Source organism: Hemitrygon akajei, chromosome 12 (assembly GCF_048418815.1).
Source record: "Hemitrygon akajei chromosome 12, sHemAka1.3, whole genome shotgun sequence".
Taxonomy (NCBI): Eukaryota; Metazoa; Chordata; class Chondrichthyes; order Myliobatiformes; family Dasyatidae; genus Hemitrygon; species Hemitrygon akajei.
The window spans coordinates 68,255,289-68,277,208 of NC_133135.1; the positions used below are offsets into that span (position 1 = coordinate 68,255,289).

The 21,920-nt window shown below is 37.9% G+C and overlaps 1 protein-coding gene across 1 annotated transcript in view; it reads left to right on the plus strand.

Moving 5' to 3' along the window:
* The window catches only part of dph5 (diphthamide biosynthesis 5), a 73,747-nt gene that overhangs the window by 45,770 nt on the left and 6,057 nt on the right, over positions 1-21,920 (plus strand). Inside the window, exons 4-5 of the mRNA XM_073063386.1 lie at positions 8,538-8,658; positions 17,952-17,991. Of these exons, the coding sequence (XP_072919487.1) occupies positions 8,538-8,658; positions 17,952-17,991 (161 nt within the window). The remainder of the gene's footprint in view (positions 1-8,537; positions 8,659-17,951; positions 17,992-21,920) is intronic.

The window sequence follows — 21,920 nt, forward strand, 5'->3', positions numbered from 1 at the left end:
GAGAGTTTAACATCGGTAGCTGAGCGAAGGGCGCTGAGTAGGCTACGGTCAATTATGGATAACTCTGAACATCCTCTACATAGCACCATCCAGAGACAGAGAAGCAGTTTCAGCGACAGGTTACTATCGATGCAATGCTCCTCAGACAGGATGAAGAGGTCAATACTCCCCAATGCCATTAGGCTTTACAATTCTACCGCCAGGACTTAAGAACTTTTTAAAAGCTATTATTAATGCTTTTTGAGATAGTGATTTAGATGCATATCATATTTTTTACTGAGTTAAGTATTGTATGTAATTAGTTTTGCTACAACAAGAGTATGGGACATTGGAAAAAAAGTTGAATTTCCCCATGGGGATGAATAAAGTATCTATCTATCTATCTATCTATCTATCTAAGGGATTCCTTTTTCTCCAGCCCTTGACCTTTCCCAGCCACCTGGCTTCACCTATCACTTTCTAGCTAGCCTCCTTCCCCTCCCCTCACCTTTTTATTCTGGTGTCTTCCCCCTTCCTTCCCAGTCCTGAAGAAGGGTCTCAGCCCAAAACATCAACTGTATATTCATTTCCATAGATGCTGCCTGACCTGCTGAGTTCCTCCAGCATTTTGTGTATGTTGCTTAGATTTCCATTATCTGCAGATTTTTTCGTGTTTATGTTGTGTCTGTCATAAAATTTGTTTCTCAGCAGCAGTACAGTGCAATACATAAAAGAATTATTGTTACAATAAGAAATATTTTAAAGTATTTTTTTAAATATTTCTTACAGTGCAAAAATGAGAGCAAAATAGTAAGGTAGCATTCATGGGTTCATAGAATATTCAGAAATTTGATAGTGGAGGGGAAGAAGCTGTTCCTAAAATGTTGTGTGTGTGTGTCCTCAGGCTCCTGTGCCTCCTCCCTGATGGTATAAATGAGAGGAGGGCATGTCAGGATGATAAGGGTCCTTAAGAATGGATGCTGCCTTCTTAAGGCAGACATTTGAAGATGTTCTCGATTGTGGGGAGGCTAGTGCCCATTATGGAGCTGGCTGAGTCTACAACACTAAAGTTTTTTCAATCCTCTGCATGGGCACCTCCATACCAGGCAACTAGTCAGAATGCTCTCCACAGTTCACTGAAATTTGTTGTTTTGCTTCTTCAGATATTGCTGAGACTCTTTGACTGACTGCTCTGAGTTAGCTACTCATCAACTGGCTTATTTGACTTAAAACAGAGGTTTTGTAGTGTTTGTTGCTCCTCCCATTCTCTTTCTTAATAACGAACAACTCCAAATATGTGTTGACCTCAGCTGTATTTTTAATAATGTTTCCACTATTTGAGTTCCTACACGTTGCTTGAACAACCATTGTATAGCAGCACAGGACGCATTTAGTTAATATAGTGGTTTAAATCATTGAAAACATATCACCACTACTGATTTTTAGGTTTTTGGAACAAGAGACCTAATACTCCTGAAAAAGGTTCCCTTGTGGCACTGCTGTGCTGGCTCACTTGTGTTCATTAGATCTTCACAATTGTGCTGTAATTCCAAAACTCAGAATTAAATGATGTTCTCAGTGTGCAGCTTATGTGAGAAGTTCTAGATTTTTAAAAACAATCTTGAACAAGTAATTAAAGTTTATCAATTTCATCTGGCAATCTGATTATTTTTAGTTTCATTTAAATCAAAATTAGATGTTAAAAGATACAGATGCTTGCTGCACCCTAATGGTTCAAAACAAATCAAGCTATCAGAAGAGGATGTAGACATTAAATTACTGAAGAGTAAATTTACTGTTGACATTAGAAAAATAGTTTTACAGTTGGTAAACATCAGAAGTATTTTATCATGCATAGTTTTGGAAGCAACTTGAATCACCAGTGGAAATGTATTAAATGTAATTATTATTGGAAGATTCAAAAAATAATTGTGAGTGGTCCTTAATATTTGAAGTTTAAGTGATTTTTAATATTCAGATTTGAAATTGTTTCAGCTGTACTATGAGCTTAATTGAACAAAATGGCATATCCCAATACCTTGAATATTCTGTCCTACAAAGTATTTCTTCTTTCTTTAAAAATTCCTAATAAATACATAGAATAGTGTGATCTCTGGTATCTGCCTTTCCTCATGTAATCTATAATGTTTTAAAACCTAAAATTAGTTTGTCTTAATTGTTGCTTTGTGATTATATAGAGCTCTTCTGAATTTTTTCCAGCTAATTAACATACTGCAATGTATGATTTGTCTTTAAACGCATGTTCTTTAGATTATTAAAACTGCCTCAATACATAATGTAATTCTGCAGTTAAACAGATTTGAGGGAGTTTTTTTTAAATTTCTTTTATATTGACATCCAAAGCTTCACTTCCAGTTTCACTTCTGTAGTATTTTAATAGATAAATAGAGCAGTGACATCTCAACTGAAGCTGCAAGTTTGAGTGATCAAGTGTTGTGTTCTGATCAATATTGAGGATTATGTTGCTGATTTTTGAGGCAACTTGTATTGGTGCTGGGAACTCACTCTGTAAAAAAAAATTCATGAAAGTTATTGAGAATGATCCTCTATATACAAAGGTAAATTTGTATAACTGAATTGTAATATCTAGATTTGAAATAGCTTCCTGCGCAGTTAATCTTTATCTAACTTGGAGCACTTAGTGTTGGAGTCATTTCAATTAGTTCTGCAGGCTAAAGATGCAATCCCGATAAATTCCTGGGATAAAGAATACCTAAGAATGGGTTTGGAATTATATTACTGGAGTGATGAAGGAAATTGCAGAAAGTGGATTTTAAATAAATGAGGAATCCGACCGATGTGTCAATGTGGATTCTTTGCAATTTGTTTCCCCTACTTTTTACCATACCCTACTCATATTTCCTGAAGGTATGCACTGTGTAAAGTTACAATTGTTGTATGTGGTAGCACCCTTCCATAGATTCCTATTAATACAGTATCATTTGACTTAGTTTCATTCTCACCAGATGTCTAAGAGTTTTGGATAGTGATCAAGAGTGGAAATCTAACAGTATTTCTCTTCTGTCAAACCCAGTGCTGCTAAATTACCATCAGGGCACCTACCATGAAGGTACAGCACTCTGTTTCGAAGTAAAGTTGACAATTTGTATCTATTAGTTGATGAAAACTTGAGCTAATAGGGAACCTTCATTTCTAGCTTGAATATTGTGAAACAAATGTTAGGCCAATAAATTATAGATTTTTTTGTTAGGGCTTGTTTTAAATTAACCTTACTGTTTCACCTTAAAGTCACAAACACAAAAGTCATGGAAGCTGGTGAAGCCTATGTCATAGGTTGAGTTTGTAGTTGACAGAAGTGCTACTTCTGGTATTTTTTAAAATTCTTGTTTTTCCTTTATAGGATGGAATTCCTGATCTAAGTTTTTCGAAGCTTCCTGTGTTGTGATTCCATATGAGCTGTACAATACTGGATTTCCCATGCCATTAATCACAAACAATTGGAGGATGCAATGTGTTTTATCATACAAGAATCTAAGATATCTGCAACCCTGCAACCTCTTCCCCCCCCCCACACACATATTCCATTTCTGATGTGCCTGATTTTCTTCACCATTGGTAATATTGCCTTTAGCTGTTTGACTCTAAATTAAATAATTTTCTCCCTTAATCTGTCCAACTCTTCTGTTCTCTACGACGCTGCCTAAAGTTTAGTGCTTTGTTCAAAATGTTACTTCCACAACTTGAAAGTTGCTCCATAAAGGCTTTGAGAAATTTTGCTTCAATAAATGTTTTATATTACTGTTACCCATAGTTATAACATTGTCCATATAAACAATTTATTCACTTTGCAATCTGGTTTCACTATAAGGTTCAAAAATGTGTTATTTGCAGTCACTTATAAAGATTGAACATAATTTAAACTGAAATTGAGCTGTTGTATTTAATCAAAGCAAGTTAAAAGTTGGACAGTAAAGAAGTCATCGCTAAACCTTAAAGAAATAGTATAGTTTTCAATAAGTGTATCCCTTTGAAGCACAAAAGCAAAATTGCAGGGTAGCCAGGACAAAGAAGAGGATTTAAAGATAGTAGTGGGCCAAATCAAAAGATTTCTAAAGTTCTCAAAAGACCAGTGAATCTGTGGATTGGGAACATTTTGAAATTCAACAGAATTGCTCAAGAAATTGAATAAGAAAAAGTAAGGTGGGATGTAAGAATAATCTAGTGAGAAGTGTGAACATCAAACTACAAAAGCTTTTGTTAGAAAAAACGTTAGAGTTAAAGTAGGTCCCCTACAATGAGAAAAGAAACTACACTGAGGAATAAGGAAGTGATAGAGAAATAAAGCAAATAGTTGGTGTGTCTCTTCCTTCAAGAAGACACAGAAAAGCTGCGGGAAGTATTAGAATCAGAAGATCCCAACTAAATAAAAGACTGAAAGAAATTATAATTATTTTTAGAAGTATGGTTTTGGTGAAATTAATGGTATTAAAAGACTTCTGCACCTGATAATCAAATTTCCAGGTTTTTGAAGTGATTGCCTCTGGAGATAATGAATGTATTGGTTGTCATCTTCCAAAATTCCACAAATTCTAGAACTGTTCTTTCTCATAGATTGGAAGGTAGTAACTGAGAAAATGGTAAATTATGGACCAGTCAGTCTGGCATCAACAGTAGTAAACATTTCTGGAATCTATTATTAAGGAAGTGGTGGTAGCACATTTAGAAAATAATGAAAGACTTGGCAGAGTGAATGTCTATTTATGAAAGGGAAATCATTTCAGTCTAATTTGTTGGAATTATTTGAGATTGCAACCAACTGAACAGATAAGGGTAAAGCTATAACTCTGAATATTTTGATTCACTGAAGAGATTATTAAATAAATTGAAGTGCAATTGAGTGCAATGTATTATAACACATCCTTTCTTACAGTTGTGGCCAAAACGATTCACAGTACTCTAAATATGATCTGATCAATGCCTTATAAAGGCATTTTATAATTACATCCTCAGTATTACATCCTTGCTTTTATATTCTTGTTTTCTCATATTGAAAGCGAACATTGCATTTGCCTTCCTTACAATGGACATAATCTGCAAGGTGGCCTTTAGGAAATCCTACCTAGGACTCCCAAGTTCCTTTGCACCTCTGATTTCTGAATTTACTCTCTCTTTAGAATTTGTCTACACTTTTTGTTTGTGATAACCATACAATTTGCTACACTGTATTCCATTTGCCACTTCTTTGACTATTCTCCTAATGCATCCAAGTCCTTCTGCAGACTCCATGTTTCCTCAACATTACCTGCCCCTCCATCTATCTTTGCATCATCCACAAACTTGGCCACAAAGCTGCATATTGAAAACCCCCAAGACTATCGTAACAATCTCCTTTTAACATGCCTTTTCTGTCTCGCGTTGTAATTTGTATCCCACATCCTGGCTACTGTTCGGAGGCCTGTATATAACTTCCATCAAGATGTTTTTACCCTTGCAGTTTCTTAACTCAACCTACAAGGATTCTACATCTTCTGATCGTAAGTCACTTCTTTCTAAGGATTTGAATTCATTTTTACCAACTATGCCATCCCACCCCTTCTGCTCACCTGCAAGTCCTATCAATATGATGTGTATCCTTGGATGTCAAGCTCGCAGCTCTGATCTTCCTGCAACTATGACTCTATGATGCAAACGTCATACCTGCCAATTTCTAACAATGCTACAAGATTATCTCACTTATTTTGTACTCTGCATGCATTCAGATATACCATCTTCATTCCTGTATTCATCACCCTTTTCAATTTTGTTTCCGTTTTGCCCAAAATTAAATTCTTAGTTCTTGTCCCTTTCTAATTTTCTGTCTTACTCTTTATTCTGGAAACTTCTGCAGTCATTATTTCTATTATTTTATTCATAATTTTCCAAGCTGTTGAATCTACTGCCTGTATTTATGGCAGAGTAGGAATAAGGGTCCAAAAGGCCTACGTCTGCTTCTGTTTCGTATGTTTTTAGTGGCCATAAAAACATTGTTGTTGAGTTGTAAAAACTTTTTTTTTAAATTCAGTTTGTGTCCTGAAGTTCATTAAAAGCATTTTTTTTGTTGAGGTATTTGTAGACTGAAAATGTACGTCATTAATTTTTAAGAATTATTTTTAAAATCTGCTTTAGACAGAAATTTGCATCTGTGATCACTGGAGCATGGATATGCAACTTGAAACTTCCACAAATCTATATATTTTTGATTGCAAAAATTGTACAATATCCTCTGTACAGCTGAGTGCTCCAGTGGTGTAATAATGAAGAAGCCATGCCCTCTGACTGAAGAGCAACCAGATGTTGTGTGATATTATGTTCAGATATTTGCTTCTGAAGAAGTATTGATTCTAACTGAAATGTTATTTCTTAGCTTTTGGCACCTTTGACTTTTTCACTCAAATAACAATTCTTTATCCATTAATGTCATTGGATAGGATATTACAGTCATGCACAATTTGGTCTTCTAACATTCAACTGTTTAGAAAAAAACCATTGGATAATAATTAAATAAAAGACATAGTTGATCTGCCAATGACTCATCTCTTTTCTCTGCCCCCCGCCTTCCACCCCAAGTCTTGTTCTATCTGCAATTCAGCTTGTCCTCTAAGATTAAGAATCAAATGTGGAACCTTTTGAAAGTTTTATATGGCGCTAAGCACATATGCAGTGGTTTAAAAGCATCTCTGCTTTAATAAGGCTAATAAAGCCCCCACTGTTGGATGGTACCTTGAACTCGGCTCAGGGTATGGATTGCATCATCATTGAAAGAGCTATGGGGCAAACATTTTGTAAAATTAAATTCAGAAATGTCATGATAGTAATTGTTGGTGAGTAGTTTTATCACTTTTTAGTGATGCCTTTTTAGATTTCAAATATGCAAAGGTCTTGCTGTAATTTTACAAATGTGAATCCTAAAATTGGTCCACTTTGAATTACAGAGATTTACCCAAGGGAATGCCATATATTTGTTGTGTCTGATTTATTTTATTTTCAGTACAGTAGTGTTGTGGTTTGCATTAAGACAGACACTGTGTTATTATTTGTAATATCCTGAAAATATTTTATGCAAATCTGGCTTATATCTTGAGGTTCATGCTATATTGTGAATCTTTGCTACATGTTACATACTCATACATGTATATACATATGTTACATACAACATAAGAATCATAATTAAAAGTGCTGTAGAATCTTGAGTATTTAAAGTATGGCATTACCAATAAAAAATAAGATGCTAATGTATGAGGGGTGATTGATAAGTAAGTGGCCTAAGGTAGAAGGAGTCAATTTTAGAAAACCTAGCACATTTACTTTTCAACATAGTCCCTCCTACATTTACACACCTAGTCCAGTGGTTGTGGAGCATACGGATCTTGGACCTCTGGAAAGTGTCCACAGATGGGTGATAGATAAGTTCGTGGCCTAAGGTGGAAAGAAATGAATTATACAGCTCTCGTTGTATGTACATGCAGTTCAACTCTGAGATCTGTATGCTCCACGACTGCTGGACTAAGTGTGTAAATGTAGGAGGGACTACGTTGAAAAGTAAATGTGCTAGGTTTTCTAAAATTGACTCCTCCTACCTTAGGCCACGAACTTATCAATCACTCCTCGTAGATATGGTATGACCTTTACAAGATCTGGAGTGCTGGACTAGGAAGCAGACTCTTTTCCCTGTTTCCACTGTACACCCTTCTTTGCAAACATTTTCATTTGACAGAACAAATAGTTACAATGAAAATCGTATTTACTCTTCCTATTGTAAACAGAATGGAATGGGAAAAAAGGAATATTAGTTCTAATTCAAAAACTCATTCAATGGCCTCTTGTGCAGTGTGATTCTAAGTCATTGAAAATTTATTCTTCTCCAGACCTCCCTGCTTCTTATTTGCTCCCCCACCGACCTGGCCTCACCTGTCACCTTCTAGCTTCTACTCCTTCCCATCTTACCACCTTCTTATTCTGGCTTCTTCCCCCTTCCTTTCCAGTCCTGGTGAAAGCAAGGGTCTTGGTCCAAAACATCATTTCCATAGATGCTGAGTTCCTCCAGCATGTAATGTGTGTTGCTTTTAGGAGAAATGTAAGCTGTTGTTCACTCCTCTCTCTCTGACTACACAACTCTCCTTAGTCCATTAATTCCTCTAGGACAGGATTGTTCCCCTAGAACAATCTTTTTTATGTCATGGACCAATACCATTACACAAGTGATCATGGACTCCAGGTTAGGAACCCCTGCCTAGAGTAAGGTAACAAGCTCAGCAATGATCACAGGACTCTGGCTGACCAGTGTGCCACTCTGCGATTATAGCATCCAAAACAGGTCTGTACAATTTGTCTAAGCATTTAAGAAAATGCAGATGTTTAAATCTGGAGTAACTAATAGTCAGGCAGCATCTCTAGAAGGAAATGGAAAAATAAGTGATTTGGATTGAAATTCATCAAATATAAAACTTTTGTGTGTCAATATTAAGATCAGAAATGGATTCACGTAAATATTGGTGACATTGATTGATTGATTGATTTATTTATTTGTTTTTCCCTAGTTGTACAATTTTGGCGAAACTGTATCCTTTGTACTCTGGACAGAGACATGGAAACCTGAAAGCTTCTATGACAAAATAAAGAGGAACCGACAGAATGGAGTTCACACATTATGCTTACTTGGTGGGACATTTCTTTTATTTTCTCCCTGTATTGTCAAGGGCAAACCACGCTAAACACCTAGATGTTCCAATGGCTGACCCTCATTTATTGGAATTGTTTTATTTCATGACCAAACATAGTTTGAAAGTTGAAGTATTTGCCAAAGTAAATTCTTCTCAACTTCTTTGCAAGTGTGGATGCTTGAATCCGAAAATGAAGTTAACGTTGAACCTCATACATCTTAACCATTCCATTCCATCCTTCAGTCTTCTTCCCAGCACATTGTAAATCAGATTTCCTGAGAAAACACTGATACTATATCATTGCTACAGCGGCATTTAAGAAATTAATGGCTCTTGAAAACTTAATGAAGGAATTTCAACTAAAGTGTTTACTGAATCTAACATGCTAAAATAATCTTGTTGAATTCTTAATTGATTTGGCATGCTCATCTATATCCAGTAAACTAAGGCACTTAGTCTTTGAAGAATACTTTCACCATAAGATATTAAGTGATATATACTGTATGGCAGATGGCCTAAGATGAAAGTGGAAGATGAATAAATATTTCATTGAAATCATAGAGAAATATAGCATGGATACAAGCCATTTGGCTCAACAAGCCTATGCCGACCATGATGCCCATGCATTTAGTCCCAATTTCTTGCATTTGGCCTGTATTCCTCCTGGCTCCTCCCTCCATGTACCCATCTTTACTGTCACCAAATAATTGATACTAGAGCGTACAATCATCACAGCGATATTTGATTCTGCGCTTCGCATCTAAGTGCTTTTAAATGATACTATTGTATCAGCGTCAACCACTTTTCCTGACAGCTGATTCCATATACTCACAATCCTGTGTGAAAAAGTTGTCCCTCAGATCCTTATTAAATCTCCCCCTTCTCATCTTAAACCTCGGCCCCCTAGTTCTGGATTTCCTAACCTGGGAAAAGACTGCTATCATCCACCTTTTCTATGCCTCTTATAATTTTAAACATTTCCAAGAGGTCTCCCTTCATTCCAAGGGATAAAGACCTAGCCTGGCCAACCTTTCCGTATAACTCAGGTCCATCAGAAAGCATCCTCTTAAATCTTTTCTGTACCCTTTCCGGTTTATCCATGTCTTTTCTATAATAGGATCAGCAACATTGTATGCAGTATTCCAAGTGCAGACTCCCCAACAATTTCTACAGCTGCAACTTAATGGTTCAGCTTCTTAATTCAGTGCCCTGACTAATGAAGACCTGCATCCTTTTTTTTTAAACTACCCTGATGACCTAGAATGCCACTTTCAATGAGTGATACACTTGTACTCCTACAAAATGCTGGAAGAACTCAGCAGGCCAGGCTGAATCAATGGGAAAATGTACAGTCAACGTTTCAGGCTGAGACCCTTTGGCAGAACTGGAGAAAAAAAGATGAGGAGTAGATTTAAAAGTTGGAGGGAGGCAAGAGAGAAGCACAAGGTGATAGTTGAAACCAGAAAGGGGGGGAATGAAGTAAAGAGCTGCAAAGTTGATCGGTGAAAGAGATAAAGGGCTGCAGAATGGGGAGTCCGATAGGAGAGGACAGAGGCCATGGAAGAAAGAAAAGGGGGGAGGAGCACCAGAGGGAGGCGATGGGCAGCAAGGAGATAAGTTGAGAGAGGGGATGGAAGTGGTGGGGGAGGGGGGGTGCATTAACCGAAGTTCGAGAAATTGATGTTCATGCCATCAGGTTGGAGGCCACCCAGATGGAATATAAGGTATTGTTCACCAACATGAGTGTGGCCTTATCCTGGTAGTAGAGGAGGCCATGGGTTGACATATCAGAATGGGAAGTGGAATTAAAGTGGGCGGCCACTGGGAAATCCTGCTTCATCTGACGGGCAGAGCATAGGTGCTCAGCGAAGCGGTCTCCCAATCTGCGTTGGGTCTCACTGATATACAGGAGGCCACACCAGGAGCACTGGACACAGTATACGACCCCAACAGACTCACAGGTGAAGTTTCACCTCACCTGGAAGGACTGTCTGGGGCCCTGAATGGTAGTGAGGGAGTAGGTATAGGGGCAGGTGCAGCACTTGTTCCACTTGCAAGGATAAGGGGAGGGATGAATGATCAAGGGAGTCGTATAGGGAGCGCTCCTTGCAGAAAGCAGAAAGTGGAGGGGAGGGAAAGATGTGCTTGGTGGTTAGATCCTGTTGGACATGGCGAAAGTTCCGGAGAATTAATGTGCTAGACGCTGAGGCTGGTGGGGTGGTAGCTGAGGACAAGAGGAGCCCTATCCTTGGTAGGGTAGTGGGAGGGTGGGTTAAGAGCAGATGTGCATGAAATGGAAGAGATGTGGTTTAGGGTGGCGTTGATGGTGGAGGAAGGGAAATCCCTTCCTTTGAAAAAGGAAGACATCTCCTTCATTCTGGAATGAAAAGCCTCATCCTAAGAGCAGATGTGGCAGAGACAGAGGAATTGAGAGAAGGGGATGGTGTTTTTACAAGTAACAGGGTGGGAAGAGGTTTAGTCCAGGAAGTTGTGAGAGTCCATGGGTTTATAATAGACATCAGTAGATAAAGTTGTCACCAGAGATAGAGACAGTGAGATTGAGAAAGGGAGGGAGGAGTCAGAAATGGACCAGGTAAATTTGAGGGCAGGGTAGTGGAAGTTGGAGGCAAAGTTGATGAAGTCAACAAACTCCACATGGGTGCAGGCAGCACCAATGCAGTCATCGATGTAGCGTAGGAAAAGTGGAGACAGACACAGTGTAGTCTTGGAACAAAGACTGTTCCATGTAGCTGACAAAAAGGCAGGTATAGCTGGGACCCATGCGCTATGTAGTCCATGGCTACAACTTTTGTTTGAAGGAAGTGGGAGAAGCCAAAGGAGAGATCATTAAGAGTGAAGACAAATTCTGCTAGACGGAGGAGAGTGGTGGAGAGAGCAAATATCTCTGCAAGAACTCTGCAATTTCTTTTCTGACCTCCCACAAAGACTGAGAATGCACTTGGTAGGGCCCAGGGGATTTAAGGCTACAAATACCTCTTCCCTGGTAATATAAATGTCCTCCAAAACATCTCAGCTTATTTCCCTTATATCTCGAGTAAACATGATTTTTTTTCTTCAATAAATACTTGAGAGAAATACTCATTAAAAATCCCACCCATCTCTTGCAGTTTGGACATAGGTGGTCCTGCTGCTTTCTAAGGGACTTTACTCTCACCCTAGCCACCCTTTCACTCTTAATATAGGTATAGAACCTAGGTGTTTTTCTTAACCTTTCCAACTAAATCCATCTTTTACCTTTCTTATCCCCCTAATTTCAAAACTGTATTTTTTAATCTTTTTCTTTTCATCATATAGTCATCAATTAAGTACACTCTTAATCTTTTTATAGACATCGAAGAACAATGTTTTGATAGAACACACTTCAAAATTTGTTTTATTACTAGATTACAAATGCAAGATAACTATAAATTGCATCAAGATCTATCTCATCACATTACTTTAACAAACCATTACAATATTAAAACATTATCCAAGGCCTTTCTTTTCTCAGTTTTCATGCACAGTAATAACATCAGTGCTCTTCATAAAACCTGTTTTCTTTCAGTAATTATGGATTGTTAAGAAAACAAAACTAAAGTCAGTCATTGAAAATACAATTATATTAATGTTGTAATATGAGTTGTTTTTCTCAGAACGCTGTAGATGACAGCCTGTCTTTCTCCATCTACTTGGAGATTTGCCAACATATATATTCTCACAATATGGGCTTCAGTAAGTACACTGGAGAAATAAATATTGGAATTATCTTGAGTTAAATGCAATGCATGTCCAACTTCAACTCTGATTATACACAATGTCTATTGCTGTCAGTGATTTATTAATACAGCAAAGGCTGTCAGGCCAAATGACATCATAGCTTTAGTACTGAAAACCTGAACTCCAGAAGAAGCTGTGCTTCCATCCATAATATTCCAGTAGTTACAACACTTGCATGTACGTGTACCCAGTAATGTAGAAAAATTGCCTGGATATGTTTTGTTCACAAAAAGCAGGACAACCCAATCAGTCTGCTCTCAATCATCAGCAAAGTGTAGGAAACTTGTTGACAGTTACTCACCAATAACCTATGCCAAGATGCCTAGTTTTGATTTTGCCAATACTATTAATCTTTTTCTTTTCTTCATATTATCATATAACTTCTAGTAAAATAGCAGTGCACTTGCCACTCCAAGTTGCTCGATAGCAGTGGAGCTTGACTGATTGAGTACCGCTGTTGTGTTATTGCCTGGACTTGTTGTGTACTGTCAGACAGTGCACATTGCAATTAATCGTCTTGGACATTTTTATTGTGATCTCATGACACTTGTGTTCTCTCGAAGGAAGAACAAACTGGACCAGGACAACTTAACATCACTCTGGGACTTAGGCTGTATATTTTTTCTTATTTGTGACTGTATGTTTTTCTGAAATCATAACTATACCTGCTGTGTCCTGTGTATATTGCATTTTATACCTTGGCCCCAGAAGAACACTATTCCATTTGGTTATATTATGGATGAATGATAATTGAACTTGAACTTAAGCTACAGACTATGCCACAGCCAAGACCCTAAGAGCTAAATTCCAGTAGTGAGACTGGAGTGACTGCCTATAACACCAGTTGACTAAGTTTGGCATTAAGGGGTCCTGGCAAAACAAGTCAGTGAACATCAAGAGAAAAAAAAACTCCAATCATTAAAGTGATATCTCACTCAAAGTAAGATAACTGTGGTTGTTGGCAGTTATAGTTACTGACCCCACACTTGGACGAGTCACTGCAGAAACTCAACATGGCAGTGTCGTTGGCTTAACCATCTTCAGCAGCTTTCATATATATCTTCCTACCATCATATGGTCAGAGGTGAGGATGTATCTAAATGGTCACAATTCCTCTCACAATTGAAACAGTCCATGCCTGCATACAGCAAGGCCCAAACAATGTTCAGATGTTAGCTGATAGGTAGCAAGTAGTGTTTGCACCACAAAAGTGACAGGCAATGACTTCTCCCCAAGAAGAGAGTATCTAACCACCTACCTTTGACATTCAATGGCACTGCCACCACTGTGTCTCCTCCATCAATATACAAGCCACCATTGTTCCAAAACTAAATTGAACCAGCCACTTAATTTCTGTGTTGCGAAGACCATATCAGAAACTGGTTATCCACAGTAGTGACTCATCTTCTGATACTTCAAAGATCTACATGGCACAGGTCAGCAATACACTTACCTTGCCTGGAGTGGTACAGTTCCGACAATTCCCTTGAAGCTCAACATCATAAGGGACAAAACAGCTGTTTTATTGCCACCTGTAAGCCACCCTCATTGCTTATTTCCTCCACCAGCACAAAATAAATGTACTGCAATTATTCATCCAAGCTACTTCATCAGCATCTCCCAAAATCTACAACTCTTGGAAATGTGCCTGAAGGAAAAGTGCAGCAGATGCAAGAGAACTCCACTACCTGCAAATAACTTTTAAGTCACATACCATCCCCATTTTAAATGCAGAGACTTGGACAAATCACAGCATTGCATTGCACAACTTTTACATTCTTTATTTATGTTCTCACACCCTAATAGTTCTCACTTCCTTATTTCATAGCTTTTGTGTTCAATCATTTAGGTTCTCTCCCTCCCCTTCCATCTCCCCTCACCCTCCCTCTCCCCTTCCTTTTCTTCCTCTTAACCTCTTAACCTCACCTCTCCCCTATCCTCCTCTGCCCTGACGAAGGGTCTGGGCCCGAAACATCAACAGTGCTTCTCCTCATAGATGCTGCCTGGCCTGCTGTGTTCCACCAGCATTTTGTGTGTATTGCTTGAATTTCCAGCATCTGCAGATTTCCTAGAGTTTGCTTTTGAAATTCACTACTGCGAAGCCTCTGCCAGTAATGCTGGTCCTAGCGAAGGGTCTCAGCCTGAAACGTCGACAGTGCTTCTCCTTATAGATGCTGCCTGGCCTGCTGTGTTCCACCAGATTTTGCGTGTGTTGCTCCTCTACCCCTACTATTTTTCTTATTGTCCTCCCTCCCCTTTCCCCCATGTGCCATTATTTTGTGGTTTTGAGTTTTCTTTTGTTCATTTTGATATTAATCTGCTATTATTCAGCACGGTAGGACTAAAATGTTTTAAACTGTAGTTGATTGCCACACAATGCAATAAAGCATGTCACAGGTTAAAATGGGGATCTAATCTCCTTAAGAATTTGAATGAGGGTCTCTTAACAACAACTGCAACAGCTTGCACTTTTATGCTATTCCCAGGGATTGGCACTTTTCCATCCAATATAAATTTCAACTCAAGCAAAAAGATGACATTTTGAAGGAGGAAAGGGAATTAGGAAGAGAAAACCTCCAGAGTAAATATTATGAGAGTGTAGGCAAATGTAAGCACAGCTTCAAATGCTCAGTCAAATAAACAGGAGAGCCACGAGAAACTGGAATTGGAGGAAAATTTCCAAAAGAGTTGGTGCAAAGGATAGTGGTGATGGGGGCGTTGAAACCTTAAGACATTAACAACAGGAATAGCTAATGTATTATTGGGGGAATTGCTGAAGCAGGAGCCATGTGTAAATGAGCAGAACCATACATTGGTAAACAAGTTTTAGAGTATCTTGATAATTCCATCAGTAACGTGACGAACAAGCCCTGTCTGATAACAATATAAGATTTCATCAGCAGAGGCGTCATTTAACGACTCTTGTAGGATATTTGTAGTTCCTCTGCTAGGGTACAGAGTCCATTCTGTGGGTTTGCTGGTCGAGTGTTTCTTACAAATTTTTAATGAAGAAGTAGTAATTCATAAGCCATTGAGGGACAATGTGTGATAGGTTTAAACAAGGACTCTTGTGAAGACTAGCACAATTGACTTCAGTCAAGTAATAATCTGGAGATCTGGAATGGTCCAGAAGCATAATTAAAATCCTACTATTCCAGCTAGGAAATGTGAGTTCAGTGAATTAGTAAATCTGAAATTTAAATAGAATGAGAAGTATAATTCCATTGCATTGTTGTCAAAGTCTACACTGCACTCCTGGTCAGTTGTATATGTAGTATAAATCTAGACCCAATAGTAATATGGTTCGCTCTGATCTGGCTTTGAAATCAAATCAGGCTGCTAGAAAATAATGTAAATTAATAAAAATGTTCCTCCTTAATTAGTGGTATGGATCTCTGCTAAAATCGGGTGAATTGGCCACAGAGTAAATTAATTCAGAATAATACCTTTCATCCAAGGTGCCAGAATTGCCTATCACCATCCCTGAGTATGATAGGCCCAAAAAGTTAAACAGTGGTATGCAATCACAAGCAAATGTCTGATATAGATAAGAAATTGTGGATTACCACACCATGCCCTTCCTCACTGTTGCACTGTTACAGATCCTACCTTCAGTTAACTATTACCCTTAGCAAAAAGCAATTTAACTGCCTCATCTGTACTGTATAGCCTTATAATAACATAAATTCAAGGCGTCTAAAGACCACAAAGCAAATAAGACAGGATTCTTCATTAGTTTTTTTTTCATTACTATTTACCCAAAATCTATTGAATGAATCAAGAAATTGAATAACTAAGTGTAAATTTAGATCCAAATAAAGTGAGTTCCTTGTCTTTTAATAAAAATTGTGCTTAAAAGCTGGCCAAAATTGTTTGAAGAATTAGCATCCATTTCTCTTCCATAGCTGATGAGTTACTTGCTATTCCGTGTTGAGCATCACTTGGAAGAATCCCTCTAGTGTGCATTAATTGTTGTCCCATGCTGTGGGCTTTTGAGGAGGTTTTTAACATTGCTTCCTTTGATGTGCACATTTTAAAAAGACAACTTGCAAGAGACTGACTGCACTACTTCAACTGGCTAACTGGTATTGTATTAAAGTTTAAGGTTATTTTCAATTACTTAGCAACAGACTGCTCAGTTTGGCTTAGTACTGATTATAGGTTGTCTCCCTTGTGTTAATCAATTTCAGCCTTACAGTTAAAACCACATCAGCCTACCAGTCTTAGACCATGAGACCATAAGATATTGGAGCAGCAGTAGGCCATTCGGCCCATTGATTAAATAATTCTTTAGAATATTTTGAAGCTAATGTTATTGATTTTAAATTTTATTGTAAAATACTGCCCAATTGAGGTAATTCATGGAAGATTTTATTTTGGATGAAATGCAAATAACTAGTATGTATTTCTAAAAACTACTGCAATGCACTTGGATTGCTGATTGTACTGAAAGAAGAGACAGTTAACCATTTTGTGAATTTAATACAAACATGTATGAAATAATGCATATCATTCACTGCCAATGTTTGTTAATCAAATACACTAACACATAGACTTTAGGGGTCTTTTCTATTAACCAGTTTGCTGTACAAGTAAGTAAAATTAATTTTACTATATTTTTGCTGTATCTAAAGTTAACACAGATTTTAATATCTGACTAAGCTTTCTGGAACTTAATTTCAGTGAGAGAAGGTCTAGGGGTTTTTCTACATTCTAAAGGTGGAAGTTTTTTTTGTGTATTGCGTAGCAACTCCATTTCAGCAACGTGAAGGAAATTTTAAGTATGACAGTTGGGTCCCTAGTGCATTTTCATAACTGCTGAAATTTATGGAGCATTTTAATATTCTTGATCCCTCTGTAGATCAGTATTCCTAATGGCACCACTTCGGAGCATTGATGTATTGAGGCATCCTAGGGTACGAGTTCATAATTCCTGGAAGGTGGCAAAAGCAAACAGATGAGATTGTGAAGAAAGTGTATGGCGTATTAGCTATAATGAAATGTTGGACCAGGTTTGGATAGTTTTCTTTAGAGTCTAGGAAGCTAAGGGACAACTTGAACAAAGTACATTAGTTTAATGGAAGCATAAACAGAATAGATAGTCTTTTTCCCATGATGGAAATGTCAGTACTAGAAGGCACAGATTTAAGTTGGGGGGGGGTGGGGGTGGAGTTTAAAGGAGATTTACTTGGCAATTTTTTAATACATAAGTTGATATTGCCTGGAATGTGCTGCCAGAGTAAGTGTTGGTAGCAGATATGATAGCAATGTTTAAGAAACATTTAGACAAGCCCATGAGCAGGCAAACAATTGAGAGACATGAACCATGTGCAGACAGATGTTCAATTTAAAATGGCTTCATAGATGGCACTGACATCATTACTGAATGAGTTTGTTCTTGTGCTGTAGTGTTCCCTGTTTTATGTTCTATTTTCCCATGAGCAGAGTGAAACTTAAATGTAGATGTGGTTATAGATAAGTTTTGTAAACAAGCCTTTTCCCTCTTTTTTACAGACATCAAAGTAAAGGAACAATCACTGGAAAATCTATTAAGGCAAGTTGTTCAATTATTTAGGGAGCAGAATATTTTGAATTTCTCACAGTATATGAACTAGAAACACTATTTTCCAAACCTGCGCACAGCATATATTGAAGTGAAAGGAACGGGTGAGATTAATTTAGGAGAACAGGATGATTCTACTGAAATTTGAAACGGGCTATTTTAATTAGATTTCCCTGCTACAAACTGCTTGTGAAGGTGGCAGATATCTAGTCAGGAGAAGATAGAAGGATAATGAGGTGAGAGGTTGGAAATCCAATCACAAAATGCTCTACAGATAAGCTTGGAGTGTAGGTTCCTCAAGTCAAGTCACTTTTATTGTCATTTCGACCATAACTACTGGTACAGTGCATAGTAAAATTGAAACAACGTTTTTCAGGACCATGTTTTTTGTACATGACACAGTACAAAAACTAGACTGAACTACGTAAAAAAAAAACAACACAGAGAAAGCTACACTAAACTACAGACCTACACAGGACTGCATAAAGTGCACAAAAACAGTGCAGGTATTACAATAAATAATAAACAGGACAGTAGGGCAAGGTGTCAGTCCAGGCTTTGGGTATTGAGGAGTCTGATAGCTTGGGGGAAGAAACTGTTACATAGTCTGGTCGTGAGAGCCCGAATGCTTCGGAGCCTTTTCCCAGATGACAGGAGGGAGAAGAGATTGTATGAGGGGTGCAAGGGGTCCTTCATAATGCTGTTTCCTTTGCGGATGCAGCGTGTAGTGTAAATGTCCATGATGGCTGGAAGAGAGACCCAGATGATCTCAGCTGATCTCACTATCCGCTGCAGGGTCTTGCGATCCGAGATGGTGCAATTTCCAAACCAGGCAGTGATGCAGCTGCTCAGGATGCTCTCAATACAACCCCTGTAGAATGTGATGAGGATGGGGGGTGGGAGATGGACTTCCCTCAGCCTTCGCAGAAAGTAGAGATGCTGCTGGGCTTTCTTTGCTATGGAGCTGGGGTTGAGGGACCAGGTGAGATTCTCCGCCAGGTGAACACCAAGAAATTTGGTGTTCGTAACGATCTCTACCAAGGAGCCATCGATGTTCAGTGTTCTGCTCCTGAGACAGTGCTGCATAGATAATTATCTGTTCTATTTAGTACTCTTATTTTACCAAAATGTTGTCAATTTTACCAAAGTACAATTTAACCTATCTGACCAGCACTTTGCTTAAAATGGAGGTAAATATAAGAGGTAAAATCTCATTTAAAGCTTTTTGCCTTTGGGAAGCAGGTTAATGCCCTGCTACCACCATGCTAATCTATTTTATGGATTCTAGTCTTTCCCTGCTCCATCCTAAGAATGGTTAAACTGTTGCCTGAAACATAAAATATTTTAGAAACTAATACAAGACTTTTCCAAACTTGATAATGCCACAGATACAAGGAAAATCAATACTGAGTTACTGAAGTTATAAGATAGACAAATAATACCCAGTAGCTCCAAACCCACTCATTAGTCAACTGCATGCTTTCAAATTCTCATAATCAAATTCCAGTCAAACTGGAACACATCCAGTGGGAAATATTTAAAATTTATACTTTAATTATGCTTATTTTGGAGAGCAATCTTGTTATGATTTGAATCTAGTTCTCCAAAACAAAGAATGCTGCTTCAATCATGTAAATGGCAGCAAAAATATAGTAGTTTAACTAGGTAGTAGCAGCTTAATTTTAAAATATTTAATATTATAAGCACTTGTATGATATTATTAAAATGTTTCACTGCTACTGGTAATTTAAAATAAAAACTAGCCAATAAATATTTAGTTCCTTAATTTAACAGTATTTTATTTTTCACCATTTTCCTGTAAATATTTTTCCATTTCCCTTCCATAATAATAATTACTATCTATGATTCTTTGCATAATGATAGTTAATCCACTGCACCTTACCTAAGAGACACTTTTTATGTGCAGTGTTACTGAGGTAATCACTTTCAGTCTTAAATCACATCCTTCATTCAAACCCAACTGAGATTGGCTAATTTAACGCATATTGGAAATTGAATCCAGGACTTCTCTGGCCTCTGACTCAATGCAAGTCATGCATTTCCTCAGCTAGCTAACGTGGAGATATGATTTTTTTTAAGCATAAAATGGTTGGAAGTCATGGATATTTAGAATTAGTGTTTCAGCAGCTTAGGTGCTGTTTGTGATTTTTTTAAAAAAAATTTTTATTAGTTTTTCAAAACATTTTACAAAATTAAAAACCCCAAATCCCAGTGAGGAGCATTAATACAGAGCAAAGTTAAGCATACAATAACAATATGCTACAAAGGAAGAGAATTTAACAAAAAAGCACCTAAATTAAAGACAAGTGAGCTTAGTGTCCTCCCCAAGCCCCACAACACAAGAAAAAAAACAACAATTCCAGACCAACCACCACACAATATAGAGAGTATAAGTCCGGACAGTCAAACTCCCAGACTGTGAATACACTTAGCAACAGAGGATAATAATGCCTACTACCAGAAAAAAAAGGGAGCTGAAAGCAAGGGACCGAAAAGAAAAAAAACCCTAGTCAAGAGGAAGGTTATGAAAGTACTCGATAAAAGGCCCCCAGACCTTATGGAACTTTAAATCCAAATTGAGAACTGAATAATGAATTTTTTCGAGGTCCAAGCAGGCCATAATGTCGTTAAGCCATTGCGCATGAGTGGGCGGGGCAACATCTCTCCATCTAAGGAGGATCAAGCGTCTCGCTAGGAGAGAGGCAAAGGATAGTATTCGGCATTTGGTCGGACCCAGACATAAATCTGTCTCGCCCCAAAAACCGAACAGAGCAATTAAGGGGTTAGGTTCTAGGTGCTGATTCAGAATACCCGATAGTGTAGTGAAGACATCTTTCCAGAATTTCTCCAAGCTAGGACAGAGCCAGTACATATGGATGAGAGAGGCCACGCCCCTCTTGCATTTATCACAGAGCGGACTAATGCCAGGGTAGAATTGAGATAGTTTAGATTTAGACATATGGGCTCTATGAACAATCTTAAACTGTAAGAGACAATGGCGAGCACAAAGAGAGGTTGAGTTAACCGACTTGAGAACTGAGTCCCAGCTCTCCTCGGATAAGGTGATATTTAAATCCTGCTCCCAGGCCATTTTAATTTTATCCACAGGGGCCCGTCGTAAGGCTGCTAGTTTATCTTGGATAGTTGAAATTAAACCTTTACCTAGTGGATTAATGGAGAGAAATAGGTCCATAGCATTTTTCGCAGGCATTTCAGGAAAGTTAGGAATTAAAGGAGCAGTGAAGTGTCGGATTTGAAGATATCTGAAAAAGTGAGCATTAGGCAGGTTGAACTTAACAGAGAGCTGTTGAAAAGAAGCAAAGCGGTTATCAATGAAGAGATCTTCAAAATGTCTAATGCCCTTCCTGTACCAAACATGGAATGCTGAATCGAACGTGGTAGGTAAAAAAAGGTGATTGTGTGCGACAGGGCTAGAAATGGAAAACCCTTGGAAACCATAGCATTTCCTGAACTGAGCCCATATACGCAAAGTGTGTCTAACCAGAGGATGCTGTTTGTGATTTGATTACCTAAAGACTTCATCCAACAGATTCCTCTGTTTGGCAGTCATCCTTACTGTTAAATTTTACTGGTAAATTTTTGTCATTGCCAGATTTACTCATCTACCTGTGGCAAGAGTGTCTTCAACTGCCAAGGCCTCAATACCTGGAATTTTGCAACTAAATCTCTCTACCACTCTTCTCTCAAGATTTTGTTCACTTGAACAAATTTCAACTCCTGTTTGATAACTCTCTTATTAACTGCCTTGGAGCATTGCTTTGTATTCAGTTTAAAAATCAACTGAAATATTGATTTCAGTGTGAAAGGGGTAAATTCTATTGTCCTCTATTTTTTCAATGTTTTATCGTTGGATAGGAAAGAAATTTAAAAATCTTTAT